The sequence below is a fragment of the Lathamus discolor genome, chromosome 2, assembly GCF_037157495.1.
Source record: "Lathamus discolor isolate bLatDis1 chromosome 2, bLatDis1.hap1, whole genome shotgun sequence".
Lineage (NCBI taxonomy): Eukaryota > Metazoa > Chordata > Aves > Psittaciformes > Psittacidae > Lathamus > Lathamus discolor.
Genome location: NC_088885.1, coordinates 57,172,851 through 57,190,062, shown reverse-complemented (window position 1 = coordinate 57,190,062; position 17,212 = coordinate 57,172,851). Strand labels below are relative to the sequence as shown.

Here is a 17,212-nt window from a genome sequence, read left to right as displayed (position 1 = left end):
GCCTCCACTGGCTTTATTTAATATATTTAATTCTTTTTAATGCCCTTCCTTGCTCCCAACCCTGATCCACTCTGTAGGAAAAAATCCTGGCCGACGCCACCAGCACCTCTCCCCTATCAGAAAGCTTTTCGTGAGATGAGTGTTTGGCCTATCCAGCATGTCTTCTACCCTGGAAACTTTTCCAGAAGCTACATAAGCTCCTGGAAAACACCCTGCTGACACACAGCCAGTGCTGGGGTGAGGGTGAGGTGAGGCCAGAGGTGGGAGCCGGGGATTTCAGCTCTGCTCCAGAGCCCAAATCACTGCAGCACCTTCATGGATGTGGCAGAGAGGACCAGGGAGCTCCAGAGCTTGGAGCCCTCGTGGCTCTGAAGCATGCAGGTCTGCAGGGACAGGCAGGGATAGTCAAAGCCCTGATGCCACTCTTGTGGGCTCACCATGAGGTCCTTGCTTTTTGGGGGATGCTGAGCCCACCTCTCACATGGGAATCTGGTCTTTGCTGGCCACTGTTTTTCCTTCCTGACAGGAGAAGCTGTTCCTGCAGTGGTCGTTGCCACCAACACAAGGGGAAAAGTTCTAGAAGTGTCACATTTGGGTGAAACACTTAATTTGGCAACAGTGACTACAGCAGTGTTCCTAAGAGACAAAACACACATGGGTTAATGGCTGCAACTACCCATGGGCTCACGAGTAATTTGCTGGAAAAGCTTCCGAAAGCTCCCAGGGAATCCCATCCAACCCCGTTTGGTGGGATACCATCCAACCTGGCTTTGCTGGCAAATTGGCAGGACAGGCAAATTGGTCTTGTGTTTGACTGGTGCAGCGCAGGGGCTGTCCTAACACATTTAGGCTCCCCTTCTTGTGCACCTCATCCCACCATGCAAAGGCTGAGCAGGGTGAGACGTAGGACACTTCAAGTGTCAGTTAACTTCAAGTTCAGGTTAACGGGGCTAATGGACAACTGACTTCTTGTGGGAGCTTTTTCTCTTCAGCTGCTGGGGTTCCTGAAAGAGGGAAACTCCAAGATCTTGGTGCTTTCACACAGAAATAGGGAAGGTCTTCCTGGGAGGGTGTGGGCTGGAGGCTGGCTCTGCCACATCCTTAATGGTACCATTGACCAAGGAAAAGGGAATGACCAAGGAAAGGTGAACAGGGTCCAGCACAGCAGATGGATGTGGAGATCCAGTGTTCAGTTCAGCCACTGTTAGGGAATGGGGTCTCCAGGAAGAGCGAAGCTCTGGAGAAACATGGAGCATGGGAAGGGAGGCCCTGGTGACACAGGTGAACTGTTGGGTCTCCTTCCTGTCTCTTTGCAGCAGTGTGATGCCCGCAAAAGGGACATCTCTTGTAGCTTTCCCTCTTCTTTTCTCTTGCTGAGATATGAGTTAGAAACCCAGTGATTCCACAAGATCACAGGGGGTCTTGGATGAAGGATCAGCCACAACAATACAGAGACTGGAAAATGTTTAGGGGAACCAGGTGAGGTTCATATTTTCTCGGTATAACTGATCTCTGGTAGTTCAGTTTACATTTCCGTAGTTTTGGTCTTCTCTAAGAGAAGTGTCAGCAAGGACAAGAGACAAGAAGAAAGCTGATGCCCTGTAGTAGCTCAGACACCTTTGAGTTTGTGAGGACCTAGGCAAGAGCCTGTAGGCATTCAAATGATGTGTAGATGTGGTGCTTAGGGACATGGTTTAATGATGGACTTGGTAGTGTTTGGTTTACAGTTGGACTCAATGATCCTAATGGTCTTTTCCTACCCAAATGATTCTGTGATTCTACAAAAAGCCAAGTGGACCTGAAAGGGTATCTTCAAGGTGGTACCATGTCCTCCCACAGGCTCTGCCTGCTTGGGCTGGATTCACTGCTTTAAGTGCAACGACTGTGCTCTCCTGGGCATCTTCTGTAGGCTGGAAATCCTTTGGGCATGTGCTCCAGGAGATGGTGAGATGAGCTGCTTTGGTGTCTACCCTTCCTGAGCCAGCACTGAGCCACCTGCACAGCAGGGCACGCATGAGTTTGGGTAGAGCAGGAGGTGGAAGAGCCCTCCAGATTGCCATGGCCTTACTCGTGGGGCATAGGATGGAGGCTGAGGATCTCTTTAGAGATGCATCATGGGCTTGGCAACTTTTTTTCACTCAGCAGCTGGTTTTCTGAGCAGGCGTATAGATCGTGGAAGAGAAAGGATCAAATCAGGCCAGGAGAGAGAATAAAAAACGGGGAAAGCAAGAACATTCCTAGAGGCTCTCTGGCCTCTCTCCCTCCAGCCTCCTGAGAGGAGCAGGAGGGGGAGAGAGACATAACAAAAGGCACAAGAAAAGGATGAGCCAAGGCAACATTAACACAAGACTTGCAAGGTCCAAAGCAAGCAGCATCGTGATGCAGCAGGGCAGGCCCCTTCCCAAAAGCCCGTCAGCTTCTGGAGGACCCATGGTCCTGCAGAAAACACTGTCCTTTTAAGGCCAGGCGAGGAGGGCCCTGGTGCAGGAGCTCTGCCCTACTAAGGGAAAACATCTCCCGCTTACTGTTTGCAACAAGAACACCCACAGCGTGAGTATAGACAAGCTCTCAAAGGATGACTGAAATACCGCTGCTTCGCTTTGACCCCAATTCTTCTTTCTTTTATATTTTTTTTCCCCTCTTTGATTTCTCACTTCTGCCTCCAAACTAGGAAAAAAATAATAAATTATAAAATAATAAAAGAAAATCCATTATTTGGGTGGGACTGGATGGTTTCAGTGACACCCTCACATCACAGTGAGGGGATCAGGCTCAGAAGGGCCTCCCGAGGACAGGGGGGAAGCCTCCTCTGAGCAAGCAGCCCTTCCTGAGGAGGATGGTCTCCTTCCTGCACGCAGCTGCGAGCAGCAGCCGCGCTGGTGTTCACCCTCCTCCCCTGCACGGTGGAAGGGCTGCGATCCAAGCCGGGGAAGACGCTGTTACTCCCCTCTCCAATCCGATGCCAAGGCGAGCGCCAAGGCCATCCATCCACCCATCCACCCATCCATCCATCCACCGCTGCAAATCACAGCCCCGGCTGACCCGGCCTCTCGCTGCCCGAGAGGGAGCCACCACCTCCCGGAGCTGTAAAGCACACCTTATGCCAAGTCAGGCGGGATTTTCCTCTTGAGGGATGGCAGCTCCTCCGGGAATAGCTTTTCCTCTCTGGTTTGATGGAGGCAGGGAGGGGAATCCACACTGCAAATAAGACCCTGACACATCAGAAAGTTCAGGGAAGCTCCCGAATTTGTGTTTTCTCTGTTTTTCATGCGCCTAGTAATTTGCCCACCCACAGGTATCTGCTGGATCCAGCAGCAGGCGGGTTTTAATTCTCAGAGGAGCTCATATTGGATTCCAGGACCCAATGTTGTAATAATCAGGTTTAATTTTATATGTTGTAATGCCAGTATTAGGAAGTTTACTTACAACCCTTGAATTATAGTACAGTGGTGAGAAGAACAAAGTGTTAAAGAAAAATTGCTTGGAGGAGGAAGGTGGAGACAGCCTCCCCCTAGTCGTAGTTTCTATGTTAAAAGGGGTCTCCAGAGCTCACATGGCACAATGTCTTACTCAAAACAGGCGAGAAGGGGGAGGAAGGAGTTCATCTTTTCATACCCTTGCTGCTGTCTCAGCACTCACGCCAGCATGTGGACCAAAGAGGAGCCCTGACCCATACCCTTCACAGCCCAAACATCTGCACTGCTGCTGAATGTCAAGAAATACTTCTTGGGTACCAAAACCCAGTGAGGTGAGGCTGTGATGGGTCTTTTCGCACTGCCCGGCTCAGTGTGACTTTAGTGTCCCTGCATCCCTGGCACAGTGTCACTCTTGACAGACATCAATTCATTAGCAGTGGGGCTCAATAGAATCAAGTGCTGCAAAAACACAGCACCAGAATGGGTACCATGAAGTACTTTTTCCCGGTGGGTCACCAAAATATATTATAAGGGAGGAGCACGCTGCAGGTGACATCACCCTGCTTTTTGAGTTGGTCCTGCTTGTCTCTGAGGTGAATTATAGCAGAGGAATAGAGCATTGCAAGGTCTTTGTTTTGGGATAAGGCACTGGCACAGGTCTCCTAGAGAAGCTGTGGCTGCCCCATCCCTGGCAGTGTTCAGGGCCAGGTTGGATGGGGCTTGGAGGAACCTGTTCTAGTGGAAGGAGTCCCTGGCATGGCAGGGGGTTGGAACTGGATGAGCTTTGAGGTCCCTTCCAACCCAAACCATTCTGGAATTCTAGGATTCTACGAAAAAGAGCTTATTTCAAGTGTTACTTAACTGCAGGTTTTAAGATTGAGGCCTGTGCACTGGATGCATCAAGCAAGCCAAGCCAGGTTGTCCTCACTGCTGTTGCATTGGATAAACAATCTCCGTTAACAACTTGACTTGGCAGTTTTATTATTTTGGGGCAAAAAAAAGTTAGTTTTATCCTCCCACCAAGCCTTTCTCCAGCCATTACTTGCTACTGCTCTCCTGCATCACCAATTTAACTGCTGTTGTGGTCAGGGCACTGGACAAAATCAAATTCAACAAAATTTAAGCTTTTTCATGAATAAGTGTGTGGATTCTATGTTCTAGGTGGGGAATCGAGATGCGTTTATAATTTATATATGTTGTTTAAAGCCATTAGCAGGACTATTAAAGGAACTAAATTGCCACAGGACTGGAGAAAAGGTCCTTTTATTGCTCAAAAGCTGGCTAGAAGACAAGAAGAAAAAGGTAGGGCTTTAATGGTCATTTTTCAGGGTAGAAAAAGAGCCCATGGCGAGGTATACCAGAGACTGAGTCCTGGGGTTCTTTTCGACATCTTTATCAGCCATCTGGAGGAGTAAGAGCAGGCCCACATCTCTGTGTTTGCAGTGAGCTCTTCCAAGGTCATCAAATGCCACACTGACAGCAAGAGACTCGAAGAAGCTCTAAAAAGAAAAGGAAAAGCAAAGAAGGAAGTTTCAAATGAACTTTGGTGTAGGAATACGGGAAGTAAAGCATCTGGAGGAGAAAGTATGCTTGCACTATGCTGAGGTTGGAACTGGCAGCTGGAGCTGAGAACTTGGATTGCCACCAGGAGCTCTCTGAAATTGCTGGCTCAGCGCACAGCCAAGGTGCGTTCAAGGTGGCAGCCAAAAAAAGCTGAGAGATTGTTATTTCTCTGCCTTGCCTGAGCACATCCAATGCTCAGGGCATCACTTCGCTGCCTCAGAAAACCATGATGCATCCACGTTTCAACTGCCGTGTGTAGTCCTGATCTCAAAGAGAAGCACGATGGTGTTGGGAAGCAGAAAGAACAACTACCAAAATAACTGATGAGGTTGGGCAGCTGCTTTACAAGGTAGAATGACAGCCTCAGGACCCTTCAACCTGGAGAAGGGAATGGTGTTGGGAGCTTACAAGCAAGGTGCAGCAAATCATAAAGGCAATGTATACAATAATGCAAAACTATTCTTAGAATCATAGAATCCCAGAATGGTTTGGGTTGGAAGGGACCTTAAAACTCATCCAGTTCCAACCCCCTGCCATGGCAGGGACACCTTCCACTAGACCAGGTTGCTCCAAGCCCCATCCAACCTGGCCTTGAACACTGCCAGGGATGGGGCAGCCACAGCTTCTCTGGGCACCCTGTGCCAGGGCCTCACCACCCTCACAGAGAAGAACTTCTTCCTCAGATCTCATCTCAGTCTCCCCTCTGTCAGTTTAAATCCATTCCCCCTTGTCCTGTCCCTACCTGCCCTTGTCAAAAGCCCCTCCTCTGCTTTCCTGTCAGCCCCTTTAGGCACTGGAAGCTGCTCTAAGGTTCTCCCCCGGAGCCTTCTCTTCTCCAGGCTGAACAAGCCCAGCTCTCTCAGCCTGTCTCCATAGGAGAGGTGCTTCAGCCCTCGGAGCATCTTTGTGGCTTCCTCCTGACTCACCCCATCATCTCCATGACGTAGTGATTACTGATGCTGGGAGAGCATCAGTATGGGGAATGAACTGAAGATATTTCTGCCTTGCATATTCTCCTGAAATATTACCTCCTGCTGCTGCTACAAATGACCATTAGGTTTGATAAACTTACAGAAAAATGGGGCAGTTTACTAGTCCGGACTCCCCCCAAATCCAGTGAGATGCACATGGATTACTGCTGATCACCTCTAGACTTCATCAAGGAGAAGCAGTAAACCTCAGTCCTCATCCAATCCATAGCTAAAACATACATTAAATAGTTCCTGCATTGTCTTGTGCAAACATAAGGACGAATTTCTGTGATAGCCCAGAAGGGCTTTGGTGTCACCCCCAAGTCACGTTTGCAGCACAGCGATGGCCTTGCTTGTTGACGTGCCAGGTGTGAAAGCTGCATGGGTCTTCCCAGCACGGGGCTTGCAGTTCAAAGGCATCTTTACATATCAAAGGATAACACGGTAAGAAACAGCATTTCATTAGTCAGGAAGTTATAAATTGATATCTTGATTGAAATAATTATCAAGAATTACAGGAAATACCCAGAGATGCATTTATATTCAAGAGAGTCTTTGGAAACTTTGCCCAAGTAGGAGTTTCTGTTCAAGGATGCAGCACATCAAAATGAATTCCCACCTTTCAGACCCACCACTTGAGTCCTGCCCTTTACCTATTTTCTCGGAACAAACCAGGTTCTTACTTTTTTCCTTAGATAACCTTGAGTGGGAGGTTATTTTTAAGAGTACTGTGGAAACAGTGGTGCTTGGTGGACTTGCAAAGCACATATGTGTGAGCTGCAACAATTTCAAAGTCCCTTTGCTCTATTAGCTCCCTGGAATTCATGGGGAACCTCTCCATCAAAAAGGGGTATAAATTGGTAACATGAAAGACATGAAACCATCTTATTCAGTAAATACTCATACAGAGAAAGACCAGCGAGCTTTCTTCCACTGCTTAAGCCATGGAAAATAATCCCCCCCCCCCAAAAAAAAAAAATTCCAGGGTGAACATCGCATAGAAATATTCTCAATTTGTATTAGTACTAAAGAAAGCACTTGACAGGCTGAGAAAGTTGGGGATGTTCAGCCTGGAGAAGAGAAGGCTCTGGGGACACCGTAGAGCAGCTTCCAGTGCCTAAAAGGGCTGACAGGAAAGCAGAGGAGGGGCTTTTTACAAGGGCAGGTAGGGACAGGACAAGGGGGAGTGGCTTTAAACTGACAGAGAGGAGATTTAGATGATATCTGAGGCAGAAGTTCTTCCCTGTGAGGGTGGTGAGGCCCTGGCACAGGTTGCCCAGAGAAGCTGTGGCTGCCCCATCCCTGGCAGTGTTCAAGGCCAGGTTGGATGGGGCTTGGAGCAACCTGGTCTAGTGGAAGGTGTCCCTGCTTGTGGCAGGGGGTTGGAACTGGATGAGCTTTAAGGTCCCTTCCAACCCAAACCATTCTGTGATTCTATGAAAAATACAAAATGCTGGTACTTGTGCTGGTATCTTGATTCAGGGAGGATGCAGAGAGGGTGACGTGGGTGAAGTGGAAGCTAGGAGAAGATGTGTTAGGGTGGGAAGCCCAGAAAGCATACACCATCAGTCAGTTTTTCAAAGGTAAAGTTACGGGGGGATTAGAAACACGGGCTCCAAGGCTGACTATGGGAAACAAGCAATGGGCACCTTCAGCCAATGTTTTGTAAGACCCAGCATCAAGTTGGACAAGCTGAAGTTCAACTCAAGATGCCAGCCCCTGCTCACATCCCCACACCCCCAGCGCAGCTGGAAGAGGAAAGATGGCAGGGACAGACAACAAGAAGCAGGAGGAAAGGAGTGCTGGAAGGAGGGAACGCTGCTTATGATGAGCTGGGAAACAAGAGATACACAGCCAGGGAGTCTCTGGGGATCTGTCCCAGGCCTGGTACTGCTCAAAATATTTTTTTGATAATTACTTGCATGAATAGAAAATTTGCTTCTTCCAGCTGCAAATGATACCAAGCCAGGAGGGACTTTGAGAACTTTGGAGGATGGGATGGAACTTCAAAACAATCTTGACACATTAGAGAAATAGCCTGGAAAAAAAGAGAAAAGGCTGCAATTTAATAGAAACAAAGGGAAAACTCACTGCTTGTGTAAGAATGGTTGAACTGCAGAGCACAGCACAGGCAGGGATGCGGCAGGGGAAGGCAGGGGCAGCAGGGCATCCCTGCCGGGATGCTAGCAGCCCTGCTCACATCACTGCAAAAGCAGCAAGCCACAGGCAGGGGCATGTAAATGATGCCTGAAGGACACATGGAGTGATATTGTAGATCGGCGTGGCACCTTGAAGCCTTGGCTGGAGTACGTTGTTCATTTGGGTACGATTATCTGGGGAGGTTACAGGCTGCTGGTCGAGTCCAGGAGATGGGAGATCTAAGAAGTTGAAACTCCCCCTAAAAAAAACAGGCCTAACCCCTTTCCAAACCACCCCCAAAAAACCACAAAGGTCTTGGAGCTGTTTAGTCCAGAAAAGACCAGATCTGGGCAAAAACTAGCCCAAGCCTTCTACAAATATTTAACATGTTTATTCTCTTCCTTCCTAAGTGCAGGAAGCAGTGATAGGCTTCAGTGGCAGCAAAGGAGCTTTAGTTTAGACATCGGAAAATACTTTCTTTAAAAAAAAACAACTTTTTTTCTATTTCTATAGGGGGTTTTTTTATATACATATATAGTGTGGCTAGTTCAGGCAATTTTGGTTTTGCATTTCAACTGCTGAATCTCAGTGCCGGCATTTTTTGCAGATAGGTTGGTTAAAAACCACTGCAATTAATATAGCTAAAGTGGATCCCACCTCTATGAAGGAGAAAACTGCATAGCCAGAAAGGTCCCTTTTTACTGTATTCTCTGGCATAAACTTTTTCTGAAAGGCACTGGTTTGAAGCTATTGATAGAAATGAAAGACAATCATGGAATCTGTGCAGTTTCCTCCAGGAAGTCTATAGGAAATCCATCACTAGAGCTGCATTTCTGCATCTGTATGTGCGTTTTGGCACATACAGCTATTTCATTTTTTTTTGGCTTATACACCCCTAGTTTAATGGAAAAAAAAGAAGAGAGGTGTATTGATAGACTCGGGATATCATGCAATCACAGAAAGGTTTGGGTTGGAAGGGATGTTAAAGCTCATCCAGTTCCAACCCCTTGCCATGGGCAGGGACAACTCCCACTGACCAGGCTGCCCAAAACCCTGCCCAGCCAGTGCTGTGCCACACTCAAAGTAAAGAAGCTCTTCCTCATATTCAGTTTGAACTTTCTGGGCTTCACTTTACGTCTGTTGCCCCTCATCCTTTTGCTGAGCACCACTGAAGTGTCTGGCTGCATCCTCTTGACACCTGTGCTTAATGTATTTGTATGCATTCATAAGATCCCCTCTCAGCTGTCTCTTCTCCAGGCTGAACAGCCCCAGCTCTGTCAGCCTTTCCTCATATGAGAGATGCTCCAGTCCCTTAATAATTTTTGTAGCTGGACTCTTTCCAGTAGCCCCTTGTCTTTCTTTAACTGGGGAGCCCAGAATGGGACACAGTGCTCCAGATGAGGCCTCCCCAGGGCAGAGTAGAGAGGGAGGGTGACCTCCTTTGACCTGCTGGCAATGCTCTTCCTGCATCACCCCAGGATACCATTGCCCTTCTTGGCTAGAAGAGCACGTTGCTGGCTCATGGACAACTTGCTGTCCACCAGGACCATCAAGTCCTTCTCCACAGAGCTGCTTCCCCGCAGGTCACCCCCCAGCCTGTACTGGTGCATGCACTTATTTCTCCCAGGGTGCAGGACCCTATACTTGCCTTTGTTGAATTTCAGTAGGTTCCTCTCCACCCCACTCAGCCTGTCCAGGTCTTGCTGAATAACAGCACCAGCACTTTTGTTTTAACAGCCACTCCTCCCAGTTTCATGTAATCAAGCAAACTTGCTGGGGGCACCCTCTATCCCTTCATCCAAGCCATTCATGAGTAAGTTAAACAACACCAGGCCCTGTATTGACCCTTGAGAGGCACCACTAGTTACAACTAGACTCTGTGCCACTGATCACAACCCTCTGGGACCTGCCATTCAGCCAGTTCTCAATCCACCACCTCACCATCCACTCATCCACCCTGCACTCCTGAGATTGCCTGTGACTTTCCAAAGATGATGGAGAATGGCTTAGCAGTAACATCTGCCAGCTCCCCCAGCAGTTGTGGCTGTATTCCATCGGGGCCCATGGATTTGTGGTTGCCAAGTTTTCCTAAATGATCTCTAACCTGGTCCTCCTCAACCATCCTGTTTGTCACAAGGGAGAGATTTAGACTTTGAAGAAGAGAGAGGTAAGAGCTCATGGGCTGAAGGCTGTTGCTATTCAGCCAGATTTAAATAACCATGTACCTTCTAGCAAAGTCAGTGGTGTACGAGGTATCTAGCGCATTCCCCAAGATAGTGTCCAAGGCTTGGCTATGTCAGTGACTAATGGGTGACATGGGCAGGTAACACGGAAAAGCTCTGGGCAGTGCTAGTCGTGGGACACAGAGAGGACTGATGGGTCACTATGTGGAAGAATCTGAAAATAAGTGAAATGAAACAACCAGGGAACCATTGCTCACTATTTCTCTTAAAATAGCAGCTAAGGACACTCAATGAAGTTATCAAATGCATATTACGGTAGAAAAAAAAGGAATTAATTCCCCACCCCCAGTGTTATTTCTTTAAAAGGTGGAAGCCATCACTAGAGGATTCTGCAGACCTCAACAGCATAAAGGGATTAAACACAAAAATACCCTCAACAGCTTTATACAGCCACAGTGGTTCACACAGGGCTGTTGCAAAAAGCCTGCTAAGTTCTCTTCTTGCTTTTACATTTCTTTGCACACCTGCAATTTGCTATAACCACCAATACGCTGCTTTTACCAGGAAAGGTTTCCAGCTTTCAGCCAGGGCCCACAGATGGCATAAACCAAAAGTCCTCTGTGTTTGAGGCTGCTCCTCAGCGTGAACGCAATTTCTAACAGCAAGGCACGTCAGGCGGTCAGTTGGTTTAATCTGGAACAAGCAGCATCTGGTTTGGCCATGTGAGCGGGCAGGGGCACCCAGGGTGGAAGTTTGCCAGGGGAGTGCTCGCCTCCCTTTGCCTTGGAGTTCTGCAACAGTGAATTCGAACATATAAACTGACATTCATCTGATGATTATAACAACCCAAAGAACACCTTTCTTTATGCCAAGTAAGCACCTAGAATGGGTTTGCTTCTTCATTTTATCTTAAACATACTTCTTCAACCAGCATCTGAAGACCCAAGAGCCTCTAAATTGATTCATCTCACTGGTACCTTCCTGAGAGAGCTGGGCATTTCTCCTGGAAGTGCAGCACTCAGCCCTTTGCCCTCTCTGACTCCCAAGGACCTTCCCAATCCTCCCCAGGCTTTCCATGACTTTTTTTCTAAAATGCATCGGGGAGTAGTTATGCAGATGCTGCCCAAATGATAGGATGGGCAGCCAAGGCTCCAGGAGGCAGGGAGAAATTTTCCTTCTCTTCTGTCACAGGGTGCATGATGAGCTGGAGGAAAAAGCCCAAGAGGAAGGGCAGTCCCTTCCTGACTGAATTAAGGAATTAACTAAGGAATTTTGCAGCCTAAGGCCAGGAGTAGGACATAATGCCCCTTTGCGAGCTACATGTGCTCACAAGGTGCAACAAGCTCAGCACTCACTGTTACACCACCCTGGGGGTAAGGATGCTGGTTCTGTTGGGCTGCATTATACTCTTCTAAAGACAAACATAGAATGATTTGGGTTGGAAGGGACCTTAAAGCCCATTCAGTTCCAACCCCGTGCCACAGGCAGGGCCACCTTCCACTAGACCAGGCTGCTCCAAGCCGCATCCAACCTGGCCTTGAGCACTGCCAGGGATGAGGCAGCCACAGCTTCTCTGGGCACCCTGTGCCAGGGCCTCACCACCCTCACAGGGAAGAACTTCCTCAGATCTCATCTAAATCTACTGTCTTTCAGCACAAATCCACCCCCCCCCCCCGCCTTGTCCTATCCCTACCTGCCCCTCTCCAGCTTTGCTGTTCGTCTCTTCAGGTACTGGAAGGCTGCTCTAAAGTCTCCCTGAAGCCTTCTCTTCTCCAGGCTGAGCAAGCCTAACATCACAGCAGAAACACCAGTTAATACCAAATTAACACTCGCTTCCCTGTGTGCCTCTACTGTGACTCTGAAATATCTTACTTCTATTAAAAAAACCACAGGAAAACCACCACAGACTGATCTCGCAGGTGCAATCCTCCCTGCTTCAGATGGATTACACGGATATTATTAAATTCCAGACCGGGTCCCTTTAATTGTTTATATAATTGTTAAATTTTTGACTTGCCACAGTTAAACATTTTAAAATCAGGTGGAAAATCTTTACTGTTTCACAAGCATATAAGAAAATATAAAGTTATCTATATGGTCGTGGAGTGGAGGTGGGGCATTCAAAGCTTTATCTTTTCATTATTTAAATCCCAGGCAGTGTTCAGTTTGGAAATTAAGCCAGATGGATTCCAGAGTGCAGCTCAAGGTCATCTAAATACTGTGTTCTGCTCCAAACTGTAAGCATGATCATGATGAACCACACAAAGCCATCAACAGAAATTTAATACACTGATAGATACTCAGTGATCTTCTGAAAGAGCACATTGAATACTTCTTACCCTCAAGTGCAAGGACACAAGTAGCCCTTGTTTAGAAGCGATACGGTAGGAAGGAAATCTCTGCCTGTTGGTATCATAGGAAAAGCGGATTTATGCTGCTGTTTTGTAAATATGTGCTTTGTAAGAAATAGCTGTTTGATAGCCAGATGGTTCATTTAATAGCGTCTTATTCTGGATAAGTTAAGTCACTCACCTGCAACTGCAGACAGAACACTTGCTCTTGCAGAGCTGCACCACAACAATATTCTGTGTACTGTGCAGCAGGTCATCTATTGCCAAAACAACCGAAGACACACACACACCTACACTTACTTAGAACTCAACCTGTACTTTATTCATGAAAACACCTATACTTGAGTGATAGTTTTAGTGCTTTGCAGGATTTAAGATTCACGTAAATAGGAAAATGTCACTAATGAGGCATACGTAACCGGGTGTCAGCTGCTCTATTTTTAACACATGTGCTCCAGCACAGCGCCTGCCGCCAACCTCCTCCCAGCTCAAGGTGACGCCTTGACCTCTACAGCAGCAGCTCCGCAGCACCTGGGAGCGGCTCCAGGATCCTGATGTTCAGCTTCAGCACAGAATAGGGCTTTATTAAGCACAAACCCCAAAATAATACAGTTAAAAGGACTACCCCTTTTTAACAAAACACTGTTTTTTGCTACAGCGTGACACAGATTGCGTAACATTTCTTACAGGGTTGATTCTGCCACAGCCATCCACCCTTCCCCTACCTGAAATTACCATTTTTTTTTACACTTTCCACCACTCTAGCTCACAGCACCTGGAGTTCCTATTGCTCCTGCCTAGGTGTTAAAGGCCAAGTTAGAGCTTTAAGCAACTGGGTCTAGTGGAAGGTGTTTCTACCCATGCAGGGGGCTGGAACTAGATGAGCTTTTATGTCCCCTTCAATGCAAACTATTCTGTAATTCTATTATTTCTTATGACTTCTAAACGCAGTGCTCCCAAGTTTGGGAAATGGCAGGTTAGCCGGATTAAACTAAATCAAACAAGGAACTGCTTCTACTTGTCCTTTTTACCTTAGGCCAAGCCTTTCCATTAAGTCAAAGCCAGTATTTCCAAATAAATCAATGTTTTCTGGAACAGAAGGTCTAAAAGACTAATGGATTAGTCCGCTGAGCCACTACATCTGCCAACTTGAACTAATACCACATTTCCAACATACTATGGAAATGATGTGGGAATGTGCATTTTGGAAAGCATATTTAGTGAAGTAGTTAAACTCGGCTCATACAGAGATTTCCGTGTAGATCTGGTAAGTGTATCTTTTCACAGAGGAAAGGACCCTTTATACATCTTTAGGAAATGGTAAGACCTCAAATCACTTGGAAATTTCAAAATATTTGCTCTGACAATGACTCTTATGTAAACCCAGCACAGAGTCTTGCTGAGAAATCATTCCCTATGTAGGTCAGGAAAAGGAAAGGCAACTTGTATGCAGTCTTGCAATGCAGAAAAGCAGACACAGAAATCAACGTGTATTTTTAATTTCCCTGCCTGTTTCCCCTCAAGCAGTAATGGGTTGTTCCAGATGTAGAGAAAACAGTATTTGCAGATATATACAAAAGTTTATTTTACAAACAGCAACTACTTTTGAGTAACAAAATTGCAAAAACACAGACCAGCATTAGAAAAAACAGCTCAGGGGTACGTTTTCTATCTGAAGCAGAATTTAACAGACTTCATTAAGTAAAAATATTCCCTCCCCCCTTCCCTCAAACCCCTCCCCCAATCATCTACCAGATAGAATTTCTTTATAAAGCTTTAATTCAAGATATGAAATAGCCATTAGTGGCATTACAGTAATTTTGGACAACTGCAATTAACTGATTGACTGTATTCTTATTACCTTTTCCTGACCTTAAAACATCAACTCTGATGTGAAATATGATGAAGTCCAATGCTGGAGCAAGTTCTTCTCTAGTAAGTAAATGACAATGTTTATAGTTGTGCATTTCTATAGACCACTAACCCACTAGTTCTATTTTCTCAGTAAGGGAAATAACAAAACTGTTAAACTCTTGAGTTATGACTATCTGTTCAGGACTTTGAAATGGTGGCTACTGTTAGAAACATGCCTGTAGATGTGTACTGACTTGAGTAATAAATGTCCTTAATGTTAAAAAGCCCAAGAAGCTTACAAAATATTGACTTGAAAGGATTACATGCACACAATTTTTCCTTGAGCTTCAAGAGCAGGAAGGGTGTAAGCCCAGAATTTTGGGTTCTTCTCAAAAGTGGAAAAAACAATATGACAAATTCAGTTCTGGGAGCTTACTACAAATGTCTTACTCAGCTGTTCATGAACAGAAATGGAAGGCACCATCGCTATCTTCAAACTTCACTTTGAGCTTTCTTTTCATGTTTCTGAAGTGTACCAAAAGCTAATTTTGCATAGCTTAATTCAATCAAAGAGACTGCATGAATTAATGTCTAAGCAAGAAATTACCACTTTCAATTTTCAAAGCTGTTGGGTCCTGATGAGGTTGTTGGGTTTTTTGTAATTTCAGTATCTGAAAAATTTGAGAAAATTAAAGCATCTCAAGACATTACAGAAAGTTGGTAATGAAAACTACTACCATACAACAGTACCCATTAGCTCTAATAAAGCTGTGTTAGTCTGTTTTTTCACTACAGAGCCCAATTTTATCATTATGCCACTATAAAAGTGTGCCTAAATACACAACTTCCTAGACACTGAAAAACTTTACAAATTATTTAAAATCAACTCAAATCTGAATATCGTAAAAATTGCTCAGTGCTCTTCAGCTAAAATCTGTGGGTTTTTTTGCAAACCGTTTACCTGTAACACAGAGTCATTTTTGGTATTAAACTTTACTTTGAAAGTACTGTCCATGCTTTTTATCAGGCATACCAGGCTTTTTATAGTTATATCACTTTAACAATATGTAGTTCAGTATTTGCAATATCAGTATCTGATATTCCCTATGGCAAATGGAATACACCTACAGACATTCTTATAAAGGAACCATTATGGTTTGTTTTTTCAAAAAATTATCATTACGTATCATTAAAAAAGTGTTTTGAACAAACTTGTGATATACTCAACAGTTTACAACATTCAACTTCAAAATATGCTGAAGTATACCAAGCATTGTAATGTGAACTGAAATGAAATTCAAAATTCTTAGACACTTGAGAATATTGCTGTTTTATCGCAAAATTAACTTTAAATGTAAAGTTTAGACAAGATGGATGTTAAGAGCAAAATTCATCATGCTTTTGCTCACTATTGTCAGTTTAACAATTCATGTTGTGTAATCTCACCCTTTTCAGCAGACTTCTGAAATATCACAGTACAGAAAGGATTAAGACAGAGTGGCAGCCTTTGTTTTCATCACCTAGCTCTTGTGTGTATGCACTGTATATAATGCAATAATCAACAACACATCACAGAAACCCATCTTCCAGCATTAAAAAAAGCATTTTAATAAACTAGAAATGGCAGCCTTTGTTAGAAGGTTTGGTTTTTTTCTTCACAGTTTTACAGTTGCTAGCATCTATTTAACAGGAACAGGCAGGAAGACCTAAGATGTTTATAAACATACTTGAAGACAGTAACAATAGCTGCACCCAGAAAAGTGGTGGCAGCAAATTCGCCTGTCATTCATGGCTTGGAAACCTAATTCACGGAAATAATACTTTATTTATTTTTTAAGTTTCATGTTTTGAAAAAGCAGTTGATATTCAAAAAAAATAAAAAAAAAAAAAACCAAACCCAGTTAAGTTCAGTAATCCATAATTGTATGTACACTCCATACTTGTATGGAGTACTACGTATGGAGTATACATGACTGTATACTCCACAAGTATACAGTATACTTACACTTCATAAGTATAGAGTCTCTCAGGCGAGTTCACCGTTAAATAGGAAAGTCTCAGCTAACTCAGTAAACACCCTTCAACTTCACTTGTGACACTGTCAAAACAGTTTTAACATAACACTGAAAAAAAATTATTAAATACAGTTTCCATCGTAAAAGAAACGGTTTCAGCTATATCTGCTGCTTTCACTAGGGCTTCGATTGTTAGAGTAACTGCGATCGCTTTCACTGTCAGAGCCGTAAGATCTACAAAGAAAAGATTAAAATGCCTCAAAATTGTATTTTGAGTTTCAAATTCAAAATTTCATCATGAAAAAAAAAAGTCAAGAAGCACAAGAGACAAGAAGAAAACATACAAGAAGTCTTTTACAGGATATTTCATATAACTGAAGTATTCGTTAAAGGACTCTCAAGATTAAAATGATGATTAATTCAAAGGATGAAAACCCTGTGTAACTCCAGTCAAACAACTGTGGTTGTAACTACATAATTTCTTGTCTTCTCTGATAACTATGTAACTTCTTGTCTTCTCATCCCAAATAACTGGGTTTGTAAATGCTAATAGCTGACTGAGAAGTATATTCTAACAAATATAGTTTTATAATTGCAAGCATTTTCTCAATTGAGATAATTTTCCAAATCCTTGCTTTATATATATTACAGTGCTTCATCTGAAGAAGGATCTTATGAATTAGGCCCCGTAACAATAACATGGGAGGATGACTGTCTGCA

General features: G+C 44.7%; 1 protein-coding gene across 7 annotated transcripts in view; it reads right to left on the bottom strand.

Annotated features, from left to right (window-relative positions):
• Nucleotides 1–4,663: 4,663 nt before the first annotated feature.
• NKTR (natural killer cell triggering receptor) overlaps nucleotides 4,664–17,212 on the bottom strand; it is a 52,313-nt gene continuing 39,764 nt past the window's right edge. The window contains exons 17-22 of one of the 7 annotated variants that reach the window (XM_065666923.1): nucleotides 16,483–16,575; nucleotides 15,085–15,148; nucleotides 10,834–11,063; nucleotides 10,315–10,486; nucleotides 7,869–7,988; nucleotides 4,664–4,915 (exon numbers count right to left, since the gene is read on the bottom strand). In XM_065666923.1, coding sequence (XP_065522995.1) covers nucleotides 16,539–16,575 — 37 coding nt within the window. In that variant the 3' untranslated portion in view covers nucleotides 4,664–4,915; nucleotides 7,869–7,988; nucleotides 10,315–10,486; ... (1 more) ...; nucleotides 15,085–15,148; nucleotides 16,483–16,538. Of the gene's footprint in view, nucleotides 4,916–7,868; nucleotides 7,989–10,314; nucleotides 10,487–10,833; nucleotides 11,064–12,804; nucleotides 16,727–17,212 lie in introns of all 7 variants that reach the window. The other 6 variants (XM_065666920.1, XM_065666924.1, XM_065666921.1 and 3 more) reach the window with 6 other exon arrangements.